We start from the raw sequence: 20,758 nt of genomic DNA on the forward strand, positions 1-20,758 counted from the left end.
TTTTCCAAATTCATTTAAATACTGTATATTTATAACAACAACAACATTTATTTATATAGCACATTTTCATACAAAAAGTAGCTGAAAGTGCTTTACATTATGAAGAAATGAAAAATAACTGACAAAATAAGAAATTAAAATAAGACAACATTAGTTAACATAGAAAAGGTCCGATGGCCAGGGTGGACAGAAAAAAAAAAAAAAAAACTCCAGAAGGCTGGAGAAAAAAATAAAATCTGTAGGGGTTCCAGGCCACAAGACCACCCAGTCCCCTCTGGGCATTCTACCTAACATAAATGAAATAGTCCTTTTTGTAGTTAGGGTTCTCACGGAATCACTTGATGCTGATGCTCATACAGACTTCTGGCTTTTAATCCATCCATCACTGTTGGAACATCATGGTACTTTGAGTAGATGGTGGTGGTGCAAGCCACCACCAAAAGGACACCGGAAAAGGAAACAGAAGAGAGAGTAGGGGTTAGTACAGATTTAAGAGCCACCATGACTAGTTATTATAATGAATTGGATATACAGAGTATCAGGATTTAATTTACAGTGAAGTTATGAGAAGGCCATGTTAAAATAATGTGTTTTCAGCAGTTTTTTAAAGTGCTCCACTGTATTAGCCTGGCGAATTCCTATTGGCAGGCTATTCCAGATTTTAGGTGCATAACAGCAGAAGGCTGCCTCGCCACTTCTTTTAAGTTTTGCTCTTGGAATTCTAAGGAGACACTCAGTTGAGGATCTGAGGTTACGATTTGGAATGTAAGACGTCAGACATTCCAATATATAAAATAGGGCGAGATTATTTAAGGCTTTATAAACCATAAGCAGAATTTTAAAGTCAATCCTGAATGACACAGGTAACCAGTGTAATGACATCAAAACTGGAGAGATGTGCTCGGATTTTCTTTTCCTGGTTAGGATTCTAGCAGCTGCATTCTGCACTAGTTGCAAATGATTTATGTCTTTTTTATTTAGCTTTGATGAGAATTAAAAGTCTAATCACATGTCAACAACTGATTTGGTAAATATGCCAGAAGAAATGAAAGTGTAAAATAATTTGTTTATTCTACATATTATTAGTTTACCGAAAAGACTTTGTAGTTAAATATTTGCTTTCAATTCAGAACTGTAAAAACTGGCTGCAGTTACGAGCAGAAATACAGGATCAGTTTTGCTTATTTGCGGCAGGCGCCTTACTTTATTAGACGGGCTGACCTTCACAATATGGCGCTTACTGAACTTTATTAGCAACATTTTTTCAACAAACTTTATTGCCATAATTCTTTTTCTTTTTGTTTCTGGGAGGTGGAGTGATCATACGTGTAAGATGCGCGGTGTTGTTGGGATTTTTATGTATTTTTCATAATGACGAAATGGAAACGGTTATGTTTTTTAAAAGGAATTCCTTTTTGGAAGTGAGTAGTGACGGTTAAATGTTTTCATTGTATCGTTTTTGTTTCTGAAACGTATATAGTTGTTACTCGTTTCAGGCCTTCAAGTTTAGATTTTACATTTTGACATATGTTTGCAGTGGACACGTCTAAACAAGATTGCTGTGTGTAGTACGTATATTTAAATTTTTGTTTTCCTTTTTAACTTTTCTCTGTGCTCACCAGTTCTTTATCAGAGTCAATATTATTTTGTACTTGCTGATAAATAATTCGTTTTTCATCTAAAATAAGTACTGTACCAGTACAGCTTCAGAGTTGTTGTTTTTTTAACTTAAGAGTTTGTGTGTATGCTGAATTTGGATTTAACAAGATAAGCAACTAACATATACATATATCAGTTTTTTTGTTGTTGTTTTGTTGCATTTATGCTTATAAGTAAACAAGTGTTTTTTTTATGGCAAATTGAAAGTACTTAAAAACATTAATAATAGTAACTTATGTATGAGTTAAGATGTAAGGTTAAAAAAGTACAGTAGGTGTGTAACAGAAGACAACTTGTAGAAGGTGCATAACACTTATATTAATTTATATAAAGAAATGGCAAATTTAAAAGAGCCGAAAATTTAAATTGTAGCTAGGATGAAAAGTGCTAGGCGGTGACCCTCCAAGAATTACGTTTGATACTCCTGAAGTAATAATTAAGTCTCCAGCTTTAATGTAATATGAAAACAATATGAAACAGTTTTGTAAGAATTATCACGAAAATATGCAAAACCAGCTATCCATTTTAAACATCTGATGTCCCATTTGATGTTATGAAAATATCAGCACCTTTCTTGGAAGCAAGGATTGTTGAGCCATTTTTTATCTTGAATAGCATGTGTGTTCTTCATAGAATAGCGATTATATAAGCTAATTCATCCCAATAATGTAATCTGTTAACATATTTTCCTACTGTCCTCACAGGTGTGCTATATAAATGTAATGAATTATTATTATTGTTACTGTGAGTGAGATTTCAAAACTGTTGTGATTTTAGCTTTTGTCATGTTATTAATTGAGAAAAAAAGTTTTTTTTATTTATAATTTCATTTCATTCTTGTCTGGTGGTAGTAGCATTGATTATGCATTACACTGCACAATTTTTTTGAAAAGTCTTGCTTCCTTATTGTGACAGGTACCTACTGGGTATGCACAAATATAGTTTTGGTTTTACTGCATCATGTAGGAACTCTGAGAAACAGACATTTATACGTTTACTGACAATAACGTATTTAGTCACTTTATGTTTCGCATAAGCTATTGAATTCAACAGAATTAAAAATGTTTTGCTCCTGATTTTCTTTTGTATTCAATGTCTGGTGCATCACGTTGCAGTGTCCAACAGTAGTCAGCAAGCATTGACAGATTCCAGTTGCCCTGGTATCGTTTCTCCATCATAGCAATGTCCTGGTGAAACCTTTCACCATGTTCGTCACTGACAGCACTGAGATTTGCAGGGAAGAAGTCCAAGTGTGAGTGGAGGAAATGAATCTTGAGTGATATGTTGCACTTCATTGTCTTGTATGCTTTGAGAAGTTTGTCTACCAGCTAAATGTAGTTTGGGGCTCTGTAATTGCCCAGAAAATTGTCAACAACGTCTCTGAAGGCTTTCTAGGCAATTTTTTTCCTGCCCAACTAACAGATCTTCAAACCGTTTGTCACTCATAACATGTCTGATCTGGGGGCCAACAAAAATGCCCTCTTTGATCTTGGCATCAGTTATTCTTGGGAACATCTGTCTTAAATATCAAAAACCTTTGCCTTCCTTGTTCAGTGCTTTCATGAAGTTCTTCATGACTCCCAGTTTTATGTGAAGAGGAGGCAAAAATATCTTTACCGGGTCGACAAGCTATTCATGTGCCACATTTTTCTGTCCTGGAACTAACTTTTTGCTGAGTGGCCAGTTCTGTTGAGAATAGTGCGACTCTTTGGCAAAGCTGTCCCATTCACAGATGAAACAACAGTTCTTTGTATAGCCGAGCTGCAGTCCTAGTAACAGAGCAACGACTTTAAGATTTTCACAGATATTCCAGTTGTACCTGCTATATTGGACGTGCTTCAGCAACAGTTCCATATTCTCATACGTTTCTTTCATGTGTGCTGCATAGCCAACAGGTACTGAAGGATAAATGTTGCCATTGTGTAGCAGAACAGCTTTCGGGCTTAACATTGACAAATCAATGAAGAGACGCCACTCTTCCGGGTTGTGATCACAACCCAAGGCCGAGAACAATCCCTCAATGTCACAACAGAAATGGAAACTGTTGACTTGTGCAAAAAATTTGATAATATCATGATGTCGCCTCGAAACACAGACATTTTGTACCTGGCGACAGCAAACACCATTCCTGCAGTCTCGAACCCAGCAGCTCGGCTTTTGCTTTTGATAGACCCAAATCTCTGACCCAATCGTTCAATTCCTGATGAGCACGGTTCAAAATCCATGTCCATTTCACTATCAGTACCCTGCATTGCAGTTTCTTCATGTGGTTCGTCTAAGGTCCTATCTTCTGGTGTTTTTGGAATTGGAAGACTGTCGTCATGTGGCACGGGTCTCAGTTGCTGAAGGCAGATTAGGATATTCAATTGACTTCTTGTTTTTGGCAGAGAAACCAGACACATTAGTCAAATAGAAGTAACAGTCCGTCACATGTTCTTTATGTTCTCGCCATATCATTGGAAAAGCAAATGGCATCATCTTTCGAGTGCCTCTGAGCCAGGCTCTCAGACTGACAGCACGTGTCGCACAGCAAATGTGAGGCGCCCATTCCTTGTCTTGATCACCAATTTTGCAGCCAAAATACAGATGATAAGCTTTCTCACAAGAGCAGCTATCGAACGACTCTGAGTCGCAAGTGTATATTCGCCACAGATATAGCAGAATGTATCGTGGTTGTTACGACATCGATGAGACATATCGCCCGACACCAAAACGTCTATAGCATCACGCTTACTTACTGTTATATTACTACAGATACTATACTTTACTATACTGATACTATACATACACACTGACTATCTATATTAACCAAATGAGCAAGATCGGTGTATGCAAGCCACCTTTATAGCATGCCGAGACAGTGTCAAGCTCGTTCAGACCTGCCCAGGATATCAACTTCCACAGAACAGCTTCCATCTTGGCCTGATTCCAAGCCTGGACATGCCCAGGCTGCACAAACCGTTGTTGATAAGTCACTTACGGGAGCGAAAATGTTTGGATACAAATATAAGAAAAAATCACGACAAAACTGAAACGTTGCGTGATGGGTATTTTTGATGTGATATTGGTGATCAGCACCCAAAAATCTATAAGAAACACCTAACAGTGTTCAAGAAGCAAAAGCGTTGTTGTGCAGTGTTATGTTAATAAAGTAGTGCAAAAGTAATGAGAATTAGCTTTGCAATGGTGGGTTTAACTTAACATCAATGCTTATTTCTTCATTCAAAAAATAAAATCATACTAAACCTGAGACTCGTTGAAATGTGGGAGAACCTTAACTATAAGCATCAACCTTTATGCCATTTTAACATAGTTATTATTTAAGACACATGTAAGTACTTGCCTTTCAGTTTTATCTTTTTTTTTTTTTTGCAATTGCACTCTTTTTAAAATATCAAGTTAATGCTTATATTGTGTATTTTTAATGCAATTATTGATTATTTGGTTGATTTTTTTTCCCAAGTGCTTAGTTAATTTTAAAGTGTTTTTCTTTAAAACCCAGTACTCTTTAACAAAATAAAACCTCAATGTTTTAGAGATTGTAAGTATTTCTGTTTTGTATGGTACATTGCAAGCTGAAAAATATGTAGACTTTGTATTACTGTACTCTGGGTTTTGTTTATTTTATAAAATACCTAGTTTTTAATCTGTTAAGCACTAAGATTGGTAGAAGTACATTACCTAGAGTAGTCATTCGAATTAATCATGACCTGTCAACTTCACATCTGTCTAATTACGAGATAATTTTTAAGTTACCTTGTTTAACTAAATGAGAAAGCAGGTAGATGATACACACTAACAAGCTCTTTAAATTTTGTATTGAATACCACCATTATTTCTTTGCTAGTAGAAGAAATAACCACAAATTGGTGTTATTTACCTTTGTTTCTTAGAGAGGCTAATATTGTGTTTTTAGCATGTTAACCAACACTAAACTTGTTTAAGACAATGTCAAAAATCTCTCTTGGCAGCAATAGGTGCAAGACAATAACCAGTACCATCCCAGTGCACATGCACCCGCATGTTCTTCTGTAGTCCTATTCATTCCGTTTATTTGATTGATAAGCAATAAATATTAAAAAAAAAAAAAAAAAAAAAAAAAAGAATTAATACTAATTAAGAATTAGTAAAATTAACCGTTGTTTACTCTTTTTAAAAATGTCTTACTTTAGTTGTGGATTGGCTAGTAAGTAAAGCTTCCTCTAAAACCATAATGTCGTTTTGAAATTTAAAATGAAAACTGAACAACAGAGTGACAAACTGTTTAAATATTCACATATGGAGCATTGTCAGTTTCTGAAAGTATTGTGAAATGTGTCACTAAAGCCCTTCTGTAGGAAGACCCTTTTTAGAAATTATATATTAGAGGTTTGTAAAGCATATCTTATTGTTCCACAATTATTGATACATCTTGAACTATATCTGTTTTTTTAAGTAAATCTTTTTTTAAATTTGTTCTGTAATGTTAAAATTAGTTGTTTTTGTGGATTTGATATGCTAAAGTACTGTAACATATACTACAGTATATTCTAACACCAGTTGATCCATATGCTTTAATAATGTCTATATTCTGAATATTATGTATGTAATCCAGAGTATCAGGCCCAGACTGGTTTCCAAATTAGTCAGTATTTTACGGTACCAAAAAGCAATTATTGATTATATCTGTGAACTTGTGTTCCTGTATTTCACTGCCTATTGAGTGCTCTCAGCATATATTTGAATTGTCATTACTATACCAATTCCTAGATAAACCTGCCTTTTTGCTATTAAAATAAAGTTGACGATACTCACTGTTATTAGCTTATTTGGATCTGTAATACCTGCCTATTGTTATTCTTCTATCCATGCAGATTTTTTTAAACCTGGTAAAGTGATCAGACACACTATACTGTAAAGATAACATTAACATATGTAAACCCCAATCAGATTAAAAATATAATTAATACAACATTTCAAAGAAAGAGTTGAGATGAATTAGATCACAATCAACACTTAAAACACAAATGTAAGGCCTATTATAGAATAGATGCACTTAATGTTAGTTTCCAGGGCAAATCAATGCATGCCACAGTTGTGAAAAAATAACATAGTCTTTAAAAATACCAAACATATGTCTAAACCTAAAAGAAATGTAATATAATGTAACTTTTTTCTTTCTAGATAGATAGATAGATAGATAGATACTTTATTAATCCCAATTCACATTCTCCAGCAGCAGCATAATGATACAATAAACAATATTAAATTAAAGATTGATAATAATGCAGGTAAAAAAACAGACAATAACTTTGTATAATGTTAAATGTTAACGTTTACCCCCCCCGGGTGGAATTAAAGAGTCACATAGTTTGGGGGAGGAACGATCTCCTCAGTCTGTCAGTGGAGCAGGACAGTGACAGCAGTCTGTCGCTGAAGCTGCTCCTCTGTCTGGAGATGATACTATTTAGTGGATGCAGTGGATTCTCCATGATTGACAGGAGTCTGCTGAGCGCCCATCGCTCTGCCACTGATGTTAAACTGTCCAGCTCCATTCCAACAATAGAGCCTGCCTTCCTCACCAGTTTGTCCAGGCGTGAGGCGTCTTTCTTCTTAATGCTGCCTCCCCAGCACACCACCGCGTAGAAGAGGGCGCTCGCCACAACCGTCTGATAGAACATCTGCAGCATCTTATTGCAGATGTTGAAGGACGCCAGCCTTCTAAGGAAGTATAGTCAGCTCTGTCCTTTCTTGCACAGAGCATCAGTATTGGCAGTCCAGTCTAATTTATCATCCAGCTGCACTCCCAGATATTTATAGGTCTGCACCATCTGCACACAGTCACCTTTGATGATCACGGGGTCCATGAGGGGTCTGGGCCTCCTAAAATCCACCACCAGCTCCTTGGTTTTGCTGGTGTTCAGGCGTAGGTGGTTTGAGTCGCACCATTTAACAAAGTCATTGATTAGGTCCCTATACTCCTCCTCCAGCCCACTCCTGATGCAGCCCACAATAGCAGTGTCATCAGTGAACTTTTGCACGAGGCAGGACTCCGAGTTGTATTGGAAGTCCGATGTATATAGGCTGAACAGGGCCGGAGAAAGTACAGTCCCCTGTGGCGCTCCTGTGTTGCTGACCACAATGTCAGACGTGCAGTTCCCAAGACGCACATACTGAGGTCTGTCTTTAAGATAGTCCACGATCCATGCCACCAGGTATGAATCTACTCCCATCTCTGTCAGCTTGTCCCTAAGGAGCAGAGGTTGGATTGTGTTGAAGGCGCTAGAGAAGTCTAGAAACATAATTCTTACAGCACCACTGCCTCTGTCCAAGTGGGAGAGGGATCGGTGTAGCATGTAGATGATGGCATCCTCCGCTCCCACCTTCTCCTGATATGCAAACTGCAGAGGGTTGAGGGCATGTTGAACCTGTGGCCTCAGGTGGTGAAGCAGCAGCCTCTCCATGGTCTTCATCACATGTGATGTCAGAGCAACAGGCCGGAAGTCATTCAGCTCACTAGGACGTGATACCTTTGGGACTGGGGTGATGCAAGATGTTTTCCAAAGCCTCGGTACTCTCCTCTATTCCAAGCTCAGGTTGAAGATGCGCTGTAGAGGACCCCCCAGCTCCAATGCACAGACCTTCAGCAGTCGTGGTGATACTCCATTTGGACCCGCTGCTTTGCTGGCACAAAGTCTCCTCAGCTCTCTGCTCACCTGCGCTGTTGTAATTATGGGTGGGGGTGTCTCTCCTATGCTGGTATCAGCAGAAGGATATATCCTGTTATATATCTATATCCTGTTTTAGATTATATTTGAAAACAGGCTGATGTTTCAGCTTTTTTCCCCAAAGTTTCTTTTGTTTTTGAACATAATTAGCTTATTATTTCTGACCAACAATTTGTACTGTAGTAGAGTTGCTTTTTTTCACACTAATACAGTATTACAACAAGGCTGTCCAGCTTGAATTTACCAAGACAATGATAGGTGATTCCTACTTAATAATCAGTTGTTAGCCTGTTCCATAAGAGATACTGTATGATTTTTATTTATAACAGTGGAGGGGGCACATTCATTATATTCTTTTTACCTTGAATATTGACCAGGAAGCCAAATATATAAAATGATGCATTTACTGGATTTGCTTCTGAAAGGGTCAATAAACATAAATACTAAATAAACAGAAGCAAACATAGCATTTATAACTTGAGGCCTTGTCACATTGTATGATTTTTCCAGCAACTGTCAGTCATAGACTTTCTCTTCATAATCGTTGCGAGCAGTACCGGTGCTAGGTTATTTTGTGCCCTAGGCCAAGTTTATTAGTGCGCCAACCAACTGTTCGGTAGCAAATCCATGCAGCTGGGTCCACCCCCCCTTATTATCTGCGGCCTATTCAAATTTCTATTGCATCTTAATGGTGACGCCAGCTTTGTTAGAGAGTTGGGTTCTGTCATGTATTTTGACAATACTACTGCAGTACCTATGGGTGATACAAATAAATCTATCGCCAAACATAAAAGATTTTAAATCATAACTTGTGTCATGCGGCTGGGGGTGGTACCCAGCCGGGATGCCCAGGAGGACCAGAGGAGGGCTTGTGCCTCCTCCAGACCACGAGGGGGCGACCGCCCTGGTTGTGTTGGGGGCCACGGGTACAGAGCTGGGAAGCTCAACCCTGTAGGGGCCCGTGGTCACCACCAGGGGGTGCCCCGATGCCTTGGGAGCCCTGGACATCAGCACTTCTGCCACACCCGGAAGTGCTGGGGGGAAGAGGATCAGGGACACCCGGAGGGCTTCCGGGTACACAGCCGGTGCTTCCGCCACACGGGGGTGTGTCGATGGAGGCTTATCAGGAAGCACCTGGAGCCAATCCGGGGGTGAATATTCCATTCAAGGCTGGAGTCGGGTGGAAGTGGACGGAGCTCGGAGGAGAGGAGTGGAGGCGGTCTGAAGAGTAAAGGCATTGTGTGTGTTGGCCAGGACTGGAAGGGGTGATTGGTGCTGAGGCACTGGGGTGTGCTCACTATTGTAAATATAATTAGTGTAAATAAACGTGTGTGGTGAAACAACATGTCTACCTGTCTGTGTCTGGACTGGTTCCCACAAACTCTAATTCTAAAGACTATGATTTACCCATTTCTTTACTTTGCACAGTTTGCAATGTTTTTACCAAAATATAAAAAGAAACAAGCCTATATACCAATATTGAACTTATGACTTAAGAGAAAAACTCTTCTAGGAATTTTACTGCATAGCTATATACAATTTCATTTTCAACATCTTGTATAGTAATATTTTAGTTTTATAGAAAATCATATCAAGTCTCACCTTTGCTGTATGTCAATGTTTATTTTTGAGGTGAATGTTCTTTTTTGTAATGTTGTTTTATAAGTGAGCATATAATTAATGGTTTAATATTGTAGTATTTTTTGTGAGATTTCCAAACTTTTTAAAACTCGGAATCACTAATCTAATCTAGTTAGTTTCAAGCAAAATATTTCACTTGTTATTTTTAGTATGTTTTTATGTAATAAAGTATATATTTATGTTATTCTGTTACAGATTTTGATATTTCCTGTTTAAGGAGGTATTGAGCTGAATGTAAGATAATGGAGAAGTTTGGAATGAACTTTGGAGGTGGCCCTAGCAAAAAAGAGTTGCTAGATATCATAGAGGGTCAAAAGAAGCAATTGACCCAGTATCAGACACGTTTTAAGGATGTTGTGAGAGCTTATAAAAGCCTACTAAAAGAGAAAGAGGCACTAGAAGCAAGTCTTAAAGTCCTCACTGTCTCCCAGGAAGCAGATTTACATTTACAAAATGAAAAATGTCAAACAGTTTCTGCAGCTAATCGTTTACTTCCAGATGCTGGAGACGATAAGAGCTCTGTTCACAGTGAAGACAGTCTTGGCACTGCTGCTAGTGCAGATACTGCAACAAGTTTAACAAGCAGCAGCACCAAAGGTGAGGCAAATGATGAAGACAGAAATCTTGTTGATATAATGACAACAGATCCTTCTCAAAAGTTTGAAGAAAGCAATGGCTCAGAGAGTGGTGTCAGCTGCAGCAGTGGTGAACAGCAAGCTACAGGAGAAATAGATAAAAGAATTCTTCAGATGAAGACTCAGCTGTCCATACTAACAAACTCTCTTGCTACTGTGGCACAAGAGAAGTCCAGGATGGAGGCATCCTTTCAAGCTGATAGAAAAAGGATGAAGCAGGAATTGGATGAATTAAATGAAAAATTGGAAGAAGAAAAAAGAAAGTATGAAAGTGAGATTAAATGCTTGCAAGATCAGTTAGCAGAAGCAAAAGCACGTGTAATAACACAACAGCATGAAAGAGCACAAGAGCAAGGGGACCATGCAGTAATGCTCAGAGAGTTGCAACAGCTGCTTCAAGAAGAGCGTGCCTCAAGACAAGATGCAGAGCTGAAACTTGAGGAAATAAGAGAGGAAACTGCAAGCAAAATCTCAGCTGTTGATTTGACTGTGCATTATGAAAGTCAAATAAAACAACTTTCCAAAGAGATGGATGAACTAAGGAGAAAGCTACAGACTATGGAGGAAGAGAGAAACAGACCTGATCCACGTGTAGGTGAAATGCAGCAGCAGATATCTGACCTGAAGTTGCATTTCCAGCTGCAGCTTCAGAGTGAGATGAAGAAGGTACAGTATTTGGTATTGGGTACAAACATAGACTTTCACATATGCAATGGTATGTATGCTTGACAGTTTAGTACTGTTTCAATATGACTCAGTATAAAATAACATATGCTGCAAATAGTGCACCTCTATAGCACTCATTACCTGGATATCAGAAAGGGCTACACTATGGTTTTCTGATTTACATTTCAGGAAGCCTTTCTCCATATTCTGTCTAGGGGAAGACCCAGTAAGGAGTAAGAAAAAAGTGATTATTGGCAATGTAATTCTTGCCAAGGTCAGTTTTTTAAACAATATTTGAATATGACATATGTAGACACAGTCTGCAAATTACTAAGTTATTAATTATTTTATTAGTTAATGTCAAATGATAATTGTAAGAGTACATTTTTTCCTTTAGCTCAATATATTATTAAAGCTGAATTTGGAGTTATTCTTCAAATTTCATTTTGTTTTTCTTCCATACTAGAAGTGCTGGTGAGCTATAGCAGACTTTACATTTGACTAAAAATATAATATTCATTAGTTCATCTTGATCATGCAAAGTTTTATACCCACTCCCGACGGCAATAAGTGTATTATTTACTCTTTTTCACAGAGCACACAAGACAATTTGTTGCAGTACATATTTCACTGTTAGTAAGATAAATCATTGTATTTTTTCAATATTAACATAACAAAGCCAACATCTTGCAAGTTCTGCCTTATTTGAGTGTGCAGATAAGAAAGTAAGACATTTCAAATAAAACATGCTTATTGTATCAGTTATTTATCTGTTGACCCTGTCAAAGTTAAAAGAAATGCAGACGGGTAAAAGAAAAATTTAACCTAAATTATTCTTCTTTATGTATTCTGTAATAACATTTACAAAGTTTCATGATGTTATTTTGGGGACATTTATGGTCTCTACAATCCTATCTGGCTTAGCGATATCTGGGTGATTGGGCTCATCCAAGTAACTGTAGGCCAGTAGCTTAGCATGCATGACAGGTAAATTACTGAAAGCAATTATTAAAGAAAAGATAGAAAGCAGATGTCAAGAACAGGTGTATTAGCAAATTATCAACGTTTGTTTGGACTGGGAAAAACATGTTTCATTAATAAGCTGGAATTCAATGACGAAGGAAAAAAGCATATACAGTGGGTATAGAAAAGAATCGCCCTCTTTGAAATTAACATTTTATTGCTTTATAACTTAAAATGAAAGCAGAAACAGCAATATTTTTCTGCTTTATTTTCTTTATGCAACCCATATCATCCATGTCAAATATATAATAGCAACAGTTCATAAAAATAAAAAACAAGAATCACAGAGATTGATAAAGGATCACCCGCCTCCAAATAATACTTGTAAACTCAATCTGGCGTAAGTAATCGCTTTCTCTGTTGTGCAACATGGTAAATTGGCTTCCACCTGTGATCAACTGTAAACATTGTGATTAGTTTAGCATAAAACCAGTTGTTCCTGGAACATTCCAGTGCTTGGTAGTGCAACTGAAAGCAAACAGTTAACTTTGGGTGGCAAGGCACTTTCAGAAGATCTCAGAGATAAAGTTGTGGAAAGCTTTATCAATCCATAGTAGCACAGAAAAGTGCATAATTAAGAATTGGAATGTGGTTTACTAAGGCCATTCCCAGATCTGGCCATCCCTCCAAACTGGACAGAACAGTGATGAGTAAACTGGTCAAAGAGGCTACCGAGAGGCCAATGGCAAATTTAAAGGAGTTGCAGGACTTTATGTCAAAGAGTGGTCATTGTGTGCATATGACAATACAGTGGGGCAAAAAAGTATTTAGTCAACCACCAATTGTGCAAGTTCTCCCACTTGAAAAGATGAGAGAGGCCTGTAATTTTCATCATAGGTATACCTCAACTATGAGAGACAAAATGAGAAAAAAAAATCCAGAAAATCACATTGTCTGATTTTTGAAGAATTTATTTGCAAATTATGGTGGAAAATAAGTATTTGGTCAATAACAAAAGTTCATCTCAATACTTTGTTATATACCCTTTGTTGGCAATGACAGAGGTTAAACGTTTTCTGTAAGTCTTCACAAGGTTTTCACACACTGTTGCTGGTATTTTGGCCCATTCCTCCATGCAGATCTCCTCTAGAGCAGTGATGTTTTGGGGCTGTCGCTGGGCAACACGGACTTTCAACTCCCTCCAAAGATTTTCTATGGGGTTGAGATCTGGAGACTGGCTAGGCCACTCCAGGACCTTGAAATGCTTCTTACGAAGCCACTCCAGGACCTTGAAATGCTTCTTACGAAGCCACTCCTTCATTACCTGGGCGGTGTGTTTAGGATCATTGTCATGCTGAAAGACCCAGCCATGTTTCATCTTCAATGCCCTTGCTGATGGAAGGAGGTTTTCACTCAAAATCTGACGATACATGGCCCCATTCATTCTTTCCTTTACACGGATCAGTCGTCCTGGTCCCTTTGCAGAAAAACAACTCCAAAGCATGATGTTTCCACCCCCATGCTTTACAGTAGGTGTGGTGTTCTTTGGATGCAACTCAGCATTCTTTCTCCTCCAAACACGACGAGCAGAGTTTTTACCAAAAAGTTCTATTTTGGGTTCATTCCTCTTCTGGATCATCCAATTGCTCTCTAGCAAACTTCAGACAGGCCTGCTCATGTACTGGCTTAAGCAGGGGAACACGTCTGGCACTGCAGGATTTGAGTCCCTGGCGGCGTAGTGTGTTACTGATGGTAGCCTTTGCTACTTTGGTCCCAGCCCTCTGCAGGTCATTCACTAGGTCCCCCTTGTGGTTCTGGGATTTTTGCTCACCGTTCTTGTGATCATTTTGAACCCATGGGCTGAGATCTTGTGTGGAGCCCCAGATCGAGGGAGATTATCAGTGGTCTTGTGTGTCTTCCATTTTCTAATAATTGCTCCCACAGTTCATTTCTTCATACCAAGCTGCTTACCTATTGCAGATTCAGTCTTCCCAGCCGTGTGCAGGTCTACAATTTTGTTTCTGGTGTCCTTTGACAGCTCTTTGGTCTTGGCCATAGTGGAGTTTGGAGTGTGATTGTTTGAGGTTGTGGACAGGTGTCCTTTATATTGATGAGTTCAAACAGGTGCCATTAATACAGGTAACGAGTGGAGGACAGAGGAGCCTCTTACAGAAGAAGTTACAGGTCTGTGAGAGCCAGAAATCTTGCTTGTTTGTAGGTGACCAAATACTTATTTTCCACCATAATTTGCAAATAAATTCTTTAAAAATCAGACAATGTGATTTTCTGGATTTTTTTTCTCATTTTGTCTCTCATAGTTGAGGTATACCTATGATGAAAATTACAGGCCTCTCTCATCTTTTTAAGTGGGAGAACTTGCACAATTGGTGGCTGACTAAATACTTTTTTGCCCCACTGTATCATAAGCGCACCACAAATGTCTCGTTTGTTTTTTTGCCAAAACATACCTTTTTACACTTGGCCTCAGAATTTTAAAGGTATTATAGTCAGATGAAATGAAAATAGCGTCAACACCAAACAGTACACCTGGCAGAAAGCCAATACAGCTCCCCATCCAAAACACACCTCACCTATAGTAAACTATGGAGGTGTTAGCATCATTTTTTGGGGGTGTTTCTGTGCAGCAGGGGCTGGGGCACTTGTCAATGTAGAAGGAAAAATGGATGGCGCAAAATATCATCAAATTCTTGAAGAAAATTTGCTGCTGTCTTTCCTAGAAAGTTGAAGATGGGAAGAAGGTTTACCTTTCAACATGACAATGAATCGAAGCACACTGCAAAAACCACACAGTGGCTGAAGGAGAAAAAAATGAATGTCCTTGCATGGCCTAGTCAGAGCCCAGACCTAAACCCTATTGAAAATCTGTGGAATGATGTGAAGTTTGCAGTCCAGCAACAGTCACCATCCTGTTTGACTGAGCTTAAATAATTCAGTAAAGACAGTGGGCAAATATTGCTCAGTGCAAAATTGGTACAGAAGTATCCCAACAGACTCAAGGCTATAATTAAAGCAAATGGTGGTTTCACAAAGCATTCACACGGGTTGATCATTTATCATTTCAAACTTTATCAGTTTTTTACTTTCTCGTATACGAAGTATAGGGAAATATTTTAATCGTCCAAAAAGTCAACCTTGGGATGTTGATGTGCTCAACGTTTTAGACCTCCCTGAGTTCGAAAATACCATTTTTGGAAGTGTGTGTATATGTAAACACGATAACTTGAGTATGCTTTCACTTAGGTCAACCAAATATTGCATGCAAAGTACCGACTCTTTGACCCAGTTTAATAGCAACAGTTGATGTCCAAGTGAAAAACTAGCTGAAATGAAAATTAGCCTGGAGTTAAACTATTGTACTTTTGTATGTCATTGTAAATATTTGTTTCAAAGAAATTTAACTTGTGTACCATCAGCTTTTCTCCAGTGCTACATTTCCGTTACTGTGTTATACTTTACTAGATCCTCATACCACTATTTTGTTGCCATATGTCTCTATAGTTATCACACCATCTTAGCACATTCATTGGGGCTAAAAAGCTTCTTTCATGCATCAGTTGACATTTTAAAGTAAATGTTTTAAGTATATGTTTAGCTGAGGACATTTGTTATCAGTCCTACCAATTAAATTTTCCTCCATGTATCATTTACAATACTAATATTTATCACATTACATACATTACACACAATTCTGTGTTATTCAATATATGTAAAGCAAACTTAATGTTTTTGTTTCATATAGTTTATATTGTTTTTCTGTTAAGGTTGCACAAGCTGAAGAACAACTCAAGCAACATGCTCAGAAGGAAGAAGAACGTATTGCAAGCCTTGAGGGTCAAGTATCTGAGCTTTCTGAGTTATTAGGCAGTTATGAAAAAGCCAAACAAAAAGACCAGCAAACCATACAAAAACTCAGAGATCGCATTTTGCAGCTAGACATGGAAAATAAAACTTTGGCTATTGCAGCAACTATTAGGAGTTCAGTGGATCTTACAATAGATGAGTCAAACTTGGATGTAAATGTATTAAAAGACAAAATAGAAAAGCTCAAAAAGCTTTTAGTAATAGCAAAACAGAAATCCCCACAATCATTTGATTTTGAGAAGCAGTGTGATTTGGATCTTACAGATAGTACTGAGCTATCAGATGGGGAGAAGGCTTCCGTAATTTATTATCAACAGGAACTGAAACAGCTAAAGGAGGAGTTTGAAAGGTACAAGATGAGGGCACAGGTTGTGCTCAAAAACAAGACTTCTAAAGATGGTAATATTACGAAGGAGTTGGAGGATACTAGAGAGCAAATTTCTGAACTTAAGGAAAAGTATATTTTGCTTCGTCTGTCCTGTGATGAAATGGAGAACAACCACAAGCAAGAGCTTGAAGCCAAGCAACAGTACATCACCAATCTGCAACAGACTCACAAGCAAGACCTGGAAAAGTTACAGGCAGGATACCGTGAAAGATCACTTAAACTAGAGGAAGAACTACACAAACAAAGAGACCGGACCCTTGCCCTTTTGGCTGAAAAAGATCAAGAGCTTGATCGTTTGAAATCTATATCATTTAGTTATGCCTTAAGTGGACTTAAAAGTACCAGTGAGAACAATATAATCTTGGAGAGGGAAGTAGCAGATAAGGAAATTTCAGATGATTCTACTCAGGACATCATTGCTGAGGCTCTGAAACTGGCAGGCCCTAATGAGCCAACTCTGTTACTGTATGCAGAACAGTTGGCTCGAAAGGAAGTTGAGATCATCTCTTTGCGGAAGCAGAAACATCGGTTGGAAGGAGATTTTCATCAACTTCAGAATAAGTTTGTGGCTACAAGGGAGCAATATGAGGAGGAACTTTCTGTGCTTAAAGATCAACTTCAGAAAAGTGCCAGAGATCTGAGTCGAGAAGGAGCCAATCTTGAATACCTAAAGAACATTATTTACAAATACTTGACTCTGCAGGACTTTTTTGGGCGACAGCAAACACTTACAGCAATATTAACCATATTGCACTTTAGCCCGCAAGAAAAGCAAGCTGTAATGAAACTTCAAGGTAATAGCTGGTGGGGTTCTGGGTCCAGGTAGATGTATAGATGTATAGCCTCTCTAATGATATTAACACCTTATTTTGACTTGTTTCCTTTGGTTATGTATTAAATTCCTTTTAAATACTGGTATTGCTTATTTGCAAAATTTGTTTTTTCCAATCATATATTTCACTTTTCATACACATTTATAATGTAAAGGAAAAGGATTATGTATTGATTTGTTATTTATAATGATTCGACAAAATCACGTTTGTCATTTGAGTTATATCTCTTTTAACCTCTAGATGTCATTAAAGCACCATATACAATCAGCAATTGCACCATATTTTCTTGCTTTCTTTTGGGTTAATGATCTTCCAGTTGGCTAGTATAGTGATAGTTGCTTTATTTCTTTATATTTGTATTCTTTGAAATGTTTAAAAAATGTTATTGTTTCTAAAACAGAACATTTAAATATACTCAAGATTATACTGTTTTTATGAGTTGAATTATGATGTCATGGTGCAATATAGTGTATACAAAAACATTTTAATTTATGTATTATGATTCCTTATGCTTTTGAAACCTTTAATTAAAAGAATATATTATTAATCGGAGATAAGTGTTAGTACAGTCAAACCAAAATGGTACTAATTTTTGTCCTAAGAATTGAAAACCATATTAATTATGGGGCAGTTCTATAATTTTTACCATAATGTTTCTTGAGAAGAAGTGCATTTCACAGTTCTATTTTTAACTCTTATTTTTGGCCAGTGTGGATGTGCCAGATGAAAGAATTTAACTTAAGTGCAGTGTTTCCCCTACCACTGAAATCGGTGGGTGGATTGCTAAGTAGTCATGCAACCACAATTGCAGTATAGTAATCCATAGATTTCCCTGTGGGGTGGAGTGAGGGTAAAGCATAGTGACATCCAATCTTAAAGCAGATTGAATTTGTTTATCAAATTGCTGTGAATTTTCAAAGGGGGCAAACCATCGTTTATTGTGTTTGCTTACATTCACAAGATGTTCCTGTTCATACTCATGCGTTCTGTATGTCAAATGGCTCACAATATTGCCTCACGTTACACTACATGTGAGACACAATGTACATCTTGAAATTGGTGTGAAAACCTGGAAATAGTCTTGAAAGTAGACAGCCTCCCCGTGCTAATAGACAGACTGGAATAGAGAGTTTCCCAGACAGTAATTTCATGTGAACAATCCATGAAGTCAAAGTGCCAAGTCAAACAACTCGGAAGAAAACAATGTCTTGAAATTCTCCAAGTTCTTCCACCTCAGTCCATCCATTCATTATCCAACCCGCTATATCCTTCCACCTCAGTCATTGTATAAAATAAAAATATAAACTGGCCAGCCAGTAAGGGTATTTTTGTGGATGAAATGCATTTGGAGTGACGTGATACACCTTTAATGCATTTAGTTTCTCTTTATTTTGACAAAAATAGAGCTTTATTTATTTATTTTTTTTTTTTTACAGACCAAGTAATAAATCAACAGCATCTTCACTTTTCTACCAAAAATCCAATCGGCAATACACAAATACACACTAAAGTTAGATGATGAAATGTCGCATGTTGTAGCTCCAAGAACTCAGTGTCAAGTAAACACAAGATTAGTCAAGCACTGCAACTCATTTATAACAACTCTGGTAGCTGAGGAAAGACCAGGTTTTAGGAACTGCTGCCCTTAAATGTGATATGCATTTAGGCAATAACACAACTCCCACCCCTTGTTCCCAAAATCAAATTCATTCTTGTAGCTCTCACCTTCTTTCAGTAGTTTAGCTTGTAATGTAAAGCAGAGAATAATGTTCTGATTTCCTGCTTACTATGCCAAACTTAGAAAATGTCATTCAGATCAAAATGTGTCTGTCTTTTTGTGAGGCTGCCTTTTTTGAATGCAAATTAATTTAAAACTTGTATGTTCACCTTTGTTCTTTGTGGGTTCCTGACTTCCAACCAGTCTCCACCACCTTGTCAGCAACCAGTACTACCCTGTAATAACATTTTTCCAGGGAAAACGCTGAAGTGCTAAATGTATCAGTATGTGTCAATGTTTTATGTGTATTTGCAATATATTTTCATTATTTGAATACAGTTTTTTATCTCAAATATGTCTATGGTGTATATTCTTTAGGTTTTGAAACATTTTAATATACTTATTGTTGTCAATTAAATATACTCGTGTCGGTTTGTATAAGTTTTACACAAAAAAAAAAACAAACTTGTATTCTATCAGTATAAAGCTGTATGTGTTGAAATAATTGTATTTCTATAAATTTAACAGTTAATATTTTGGAGTAATGCCCAGGCTTCTCTTAGTCTGGCTGACTGAGTATTGTTTGATGTAGAAAGTAACATACTTGCATATTTACCTAAGTCAGGGGTGCCCACACTTTTTCAGCTTGCAAGCTACTTTTAAAATGACCAGGTCGAAATGATCTACCTACATTAAAAATGCTATATATATATATATATTATATATATATATATATATATAATATTATATATATATATATATAATATTATATATATTGAGTATACTTTATACATAAAATATGTTGTTGTACCTTGCATAACTGAATAACCCATATGGCACAATAACAATTCAATACATTTATGGTCACTTCAGTATTTGGATTTAATAATCTTCATGTGGGAAAAGGCTGACTCACATAAATAAGTAGAGCCGAATAATGCAGTCAAGGAGGCAGCACATTTCTTCATGTTTGGGTACTTTTCCTCTGTGAGTAAGTTCCAAAAATGTCCAAGAGCCCCAGACATCAGCTGAATGTCATCCTGTAGTGTCAAAATCTTATCCTCCACTGTAGAGGAGTTTTAGGTGAAACAGTGTTGCAATTTTTGATGCGGGTGAATCACCCTCAACATCTTCCCTAAATGCAGTGTTTCTCAACCTTTAAGTATTTGCGACCCGAGTTTTCATAACAGTTTTAATCGCGCCCCCCTAACGTTTTTTTGAAACCCTAATAAAATTTATTCCTATATTTTTTGCTGTCGATACACCGCTACAAGTTTCAAATTTTCCTACAAATAGCGAAATTATGCCACATATGGCAACATTTGCGCCCCCCCCTTTTGCTTCGGTGTGTCTGCCTTTGCTTTTGAATTCAGCCAACTGAAAAATGACGGCTGTCCGATTAACTGCGATTTTAGTTCCCTCTCTCTTTCTCAAATTGCTTTTCGGAAGGAAGTCAGTTTCGTAGTTTTTATGAACAGTTCGAAAGTGCCTTTCCACATTTTCCTTCTTTGGAATATCAATAGATTGACAGATCAGACAAATGCACTTCGATTGTGACATTGTGAGAAAAAAAAAAATCATCTTCCAATTCCACATCCAGCCCATACACCCTAACACACACATTTTTTTTTTTAAATCCCTTCTTTAGTCGATATAAATTGGAAGGC

The 20,758-nt window shown here is 37.4% G+C and overlaps 1 protein-coding gene across 1 annotated transcript; it reads left to right on the forward strand.

The window, feature by feature from the left end:
* The first annotated feature begins 1,278 nt into the window (after positions 1-1,278).
* gcc1 (GRIP and coiled-coil domain containing 1) lies at positions 1,279-18,782 on the forward strand. The gene is made up of 3 exons (XM_028815366.2): positions 1,279-1,421; positions 10,203-11,308; positions 16,054-18,782. The coding sequence occupies exons 2-3, from the start codon at positions 10,250-10,252 to the stop codon at positions 17,365-17,367; spliced, it is 2,373 nt and encodes a 790-aa protein (XP_028671199.2). The 5' UTR covers positions 1,279-1,421; positions 10,203-10,249; the 3' UTR covers positions 17,368-18,782.
* Positions 18,783-20,758: the final 1,976 nt, after the last annotated feature.

Source organism: Erpetoichthys calabaricus, chromosome 1 (genome assembly GCF_900747795.2).
Source record: "Erpetoichthys calabaricus chromosome 1, fErpCal1.3, whole genome shotgun sequence".
In the NCBI taxonomy this organism is placed as follows: Eukaryota; Metazoa; Chordata; class Cladistia; order Polypteriformes; family Polypteridae; genus Erpetoichthys; species Erpetoichthys calabaricus.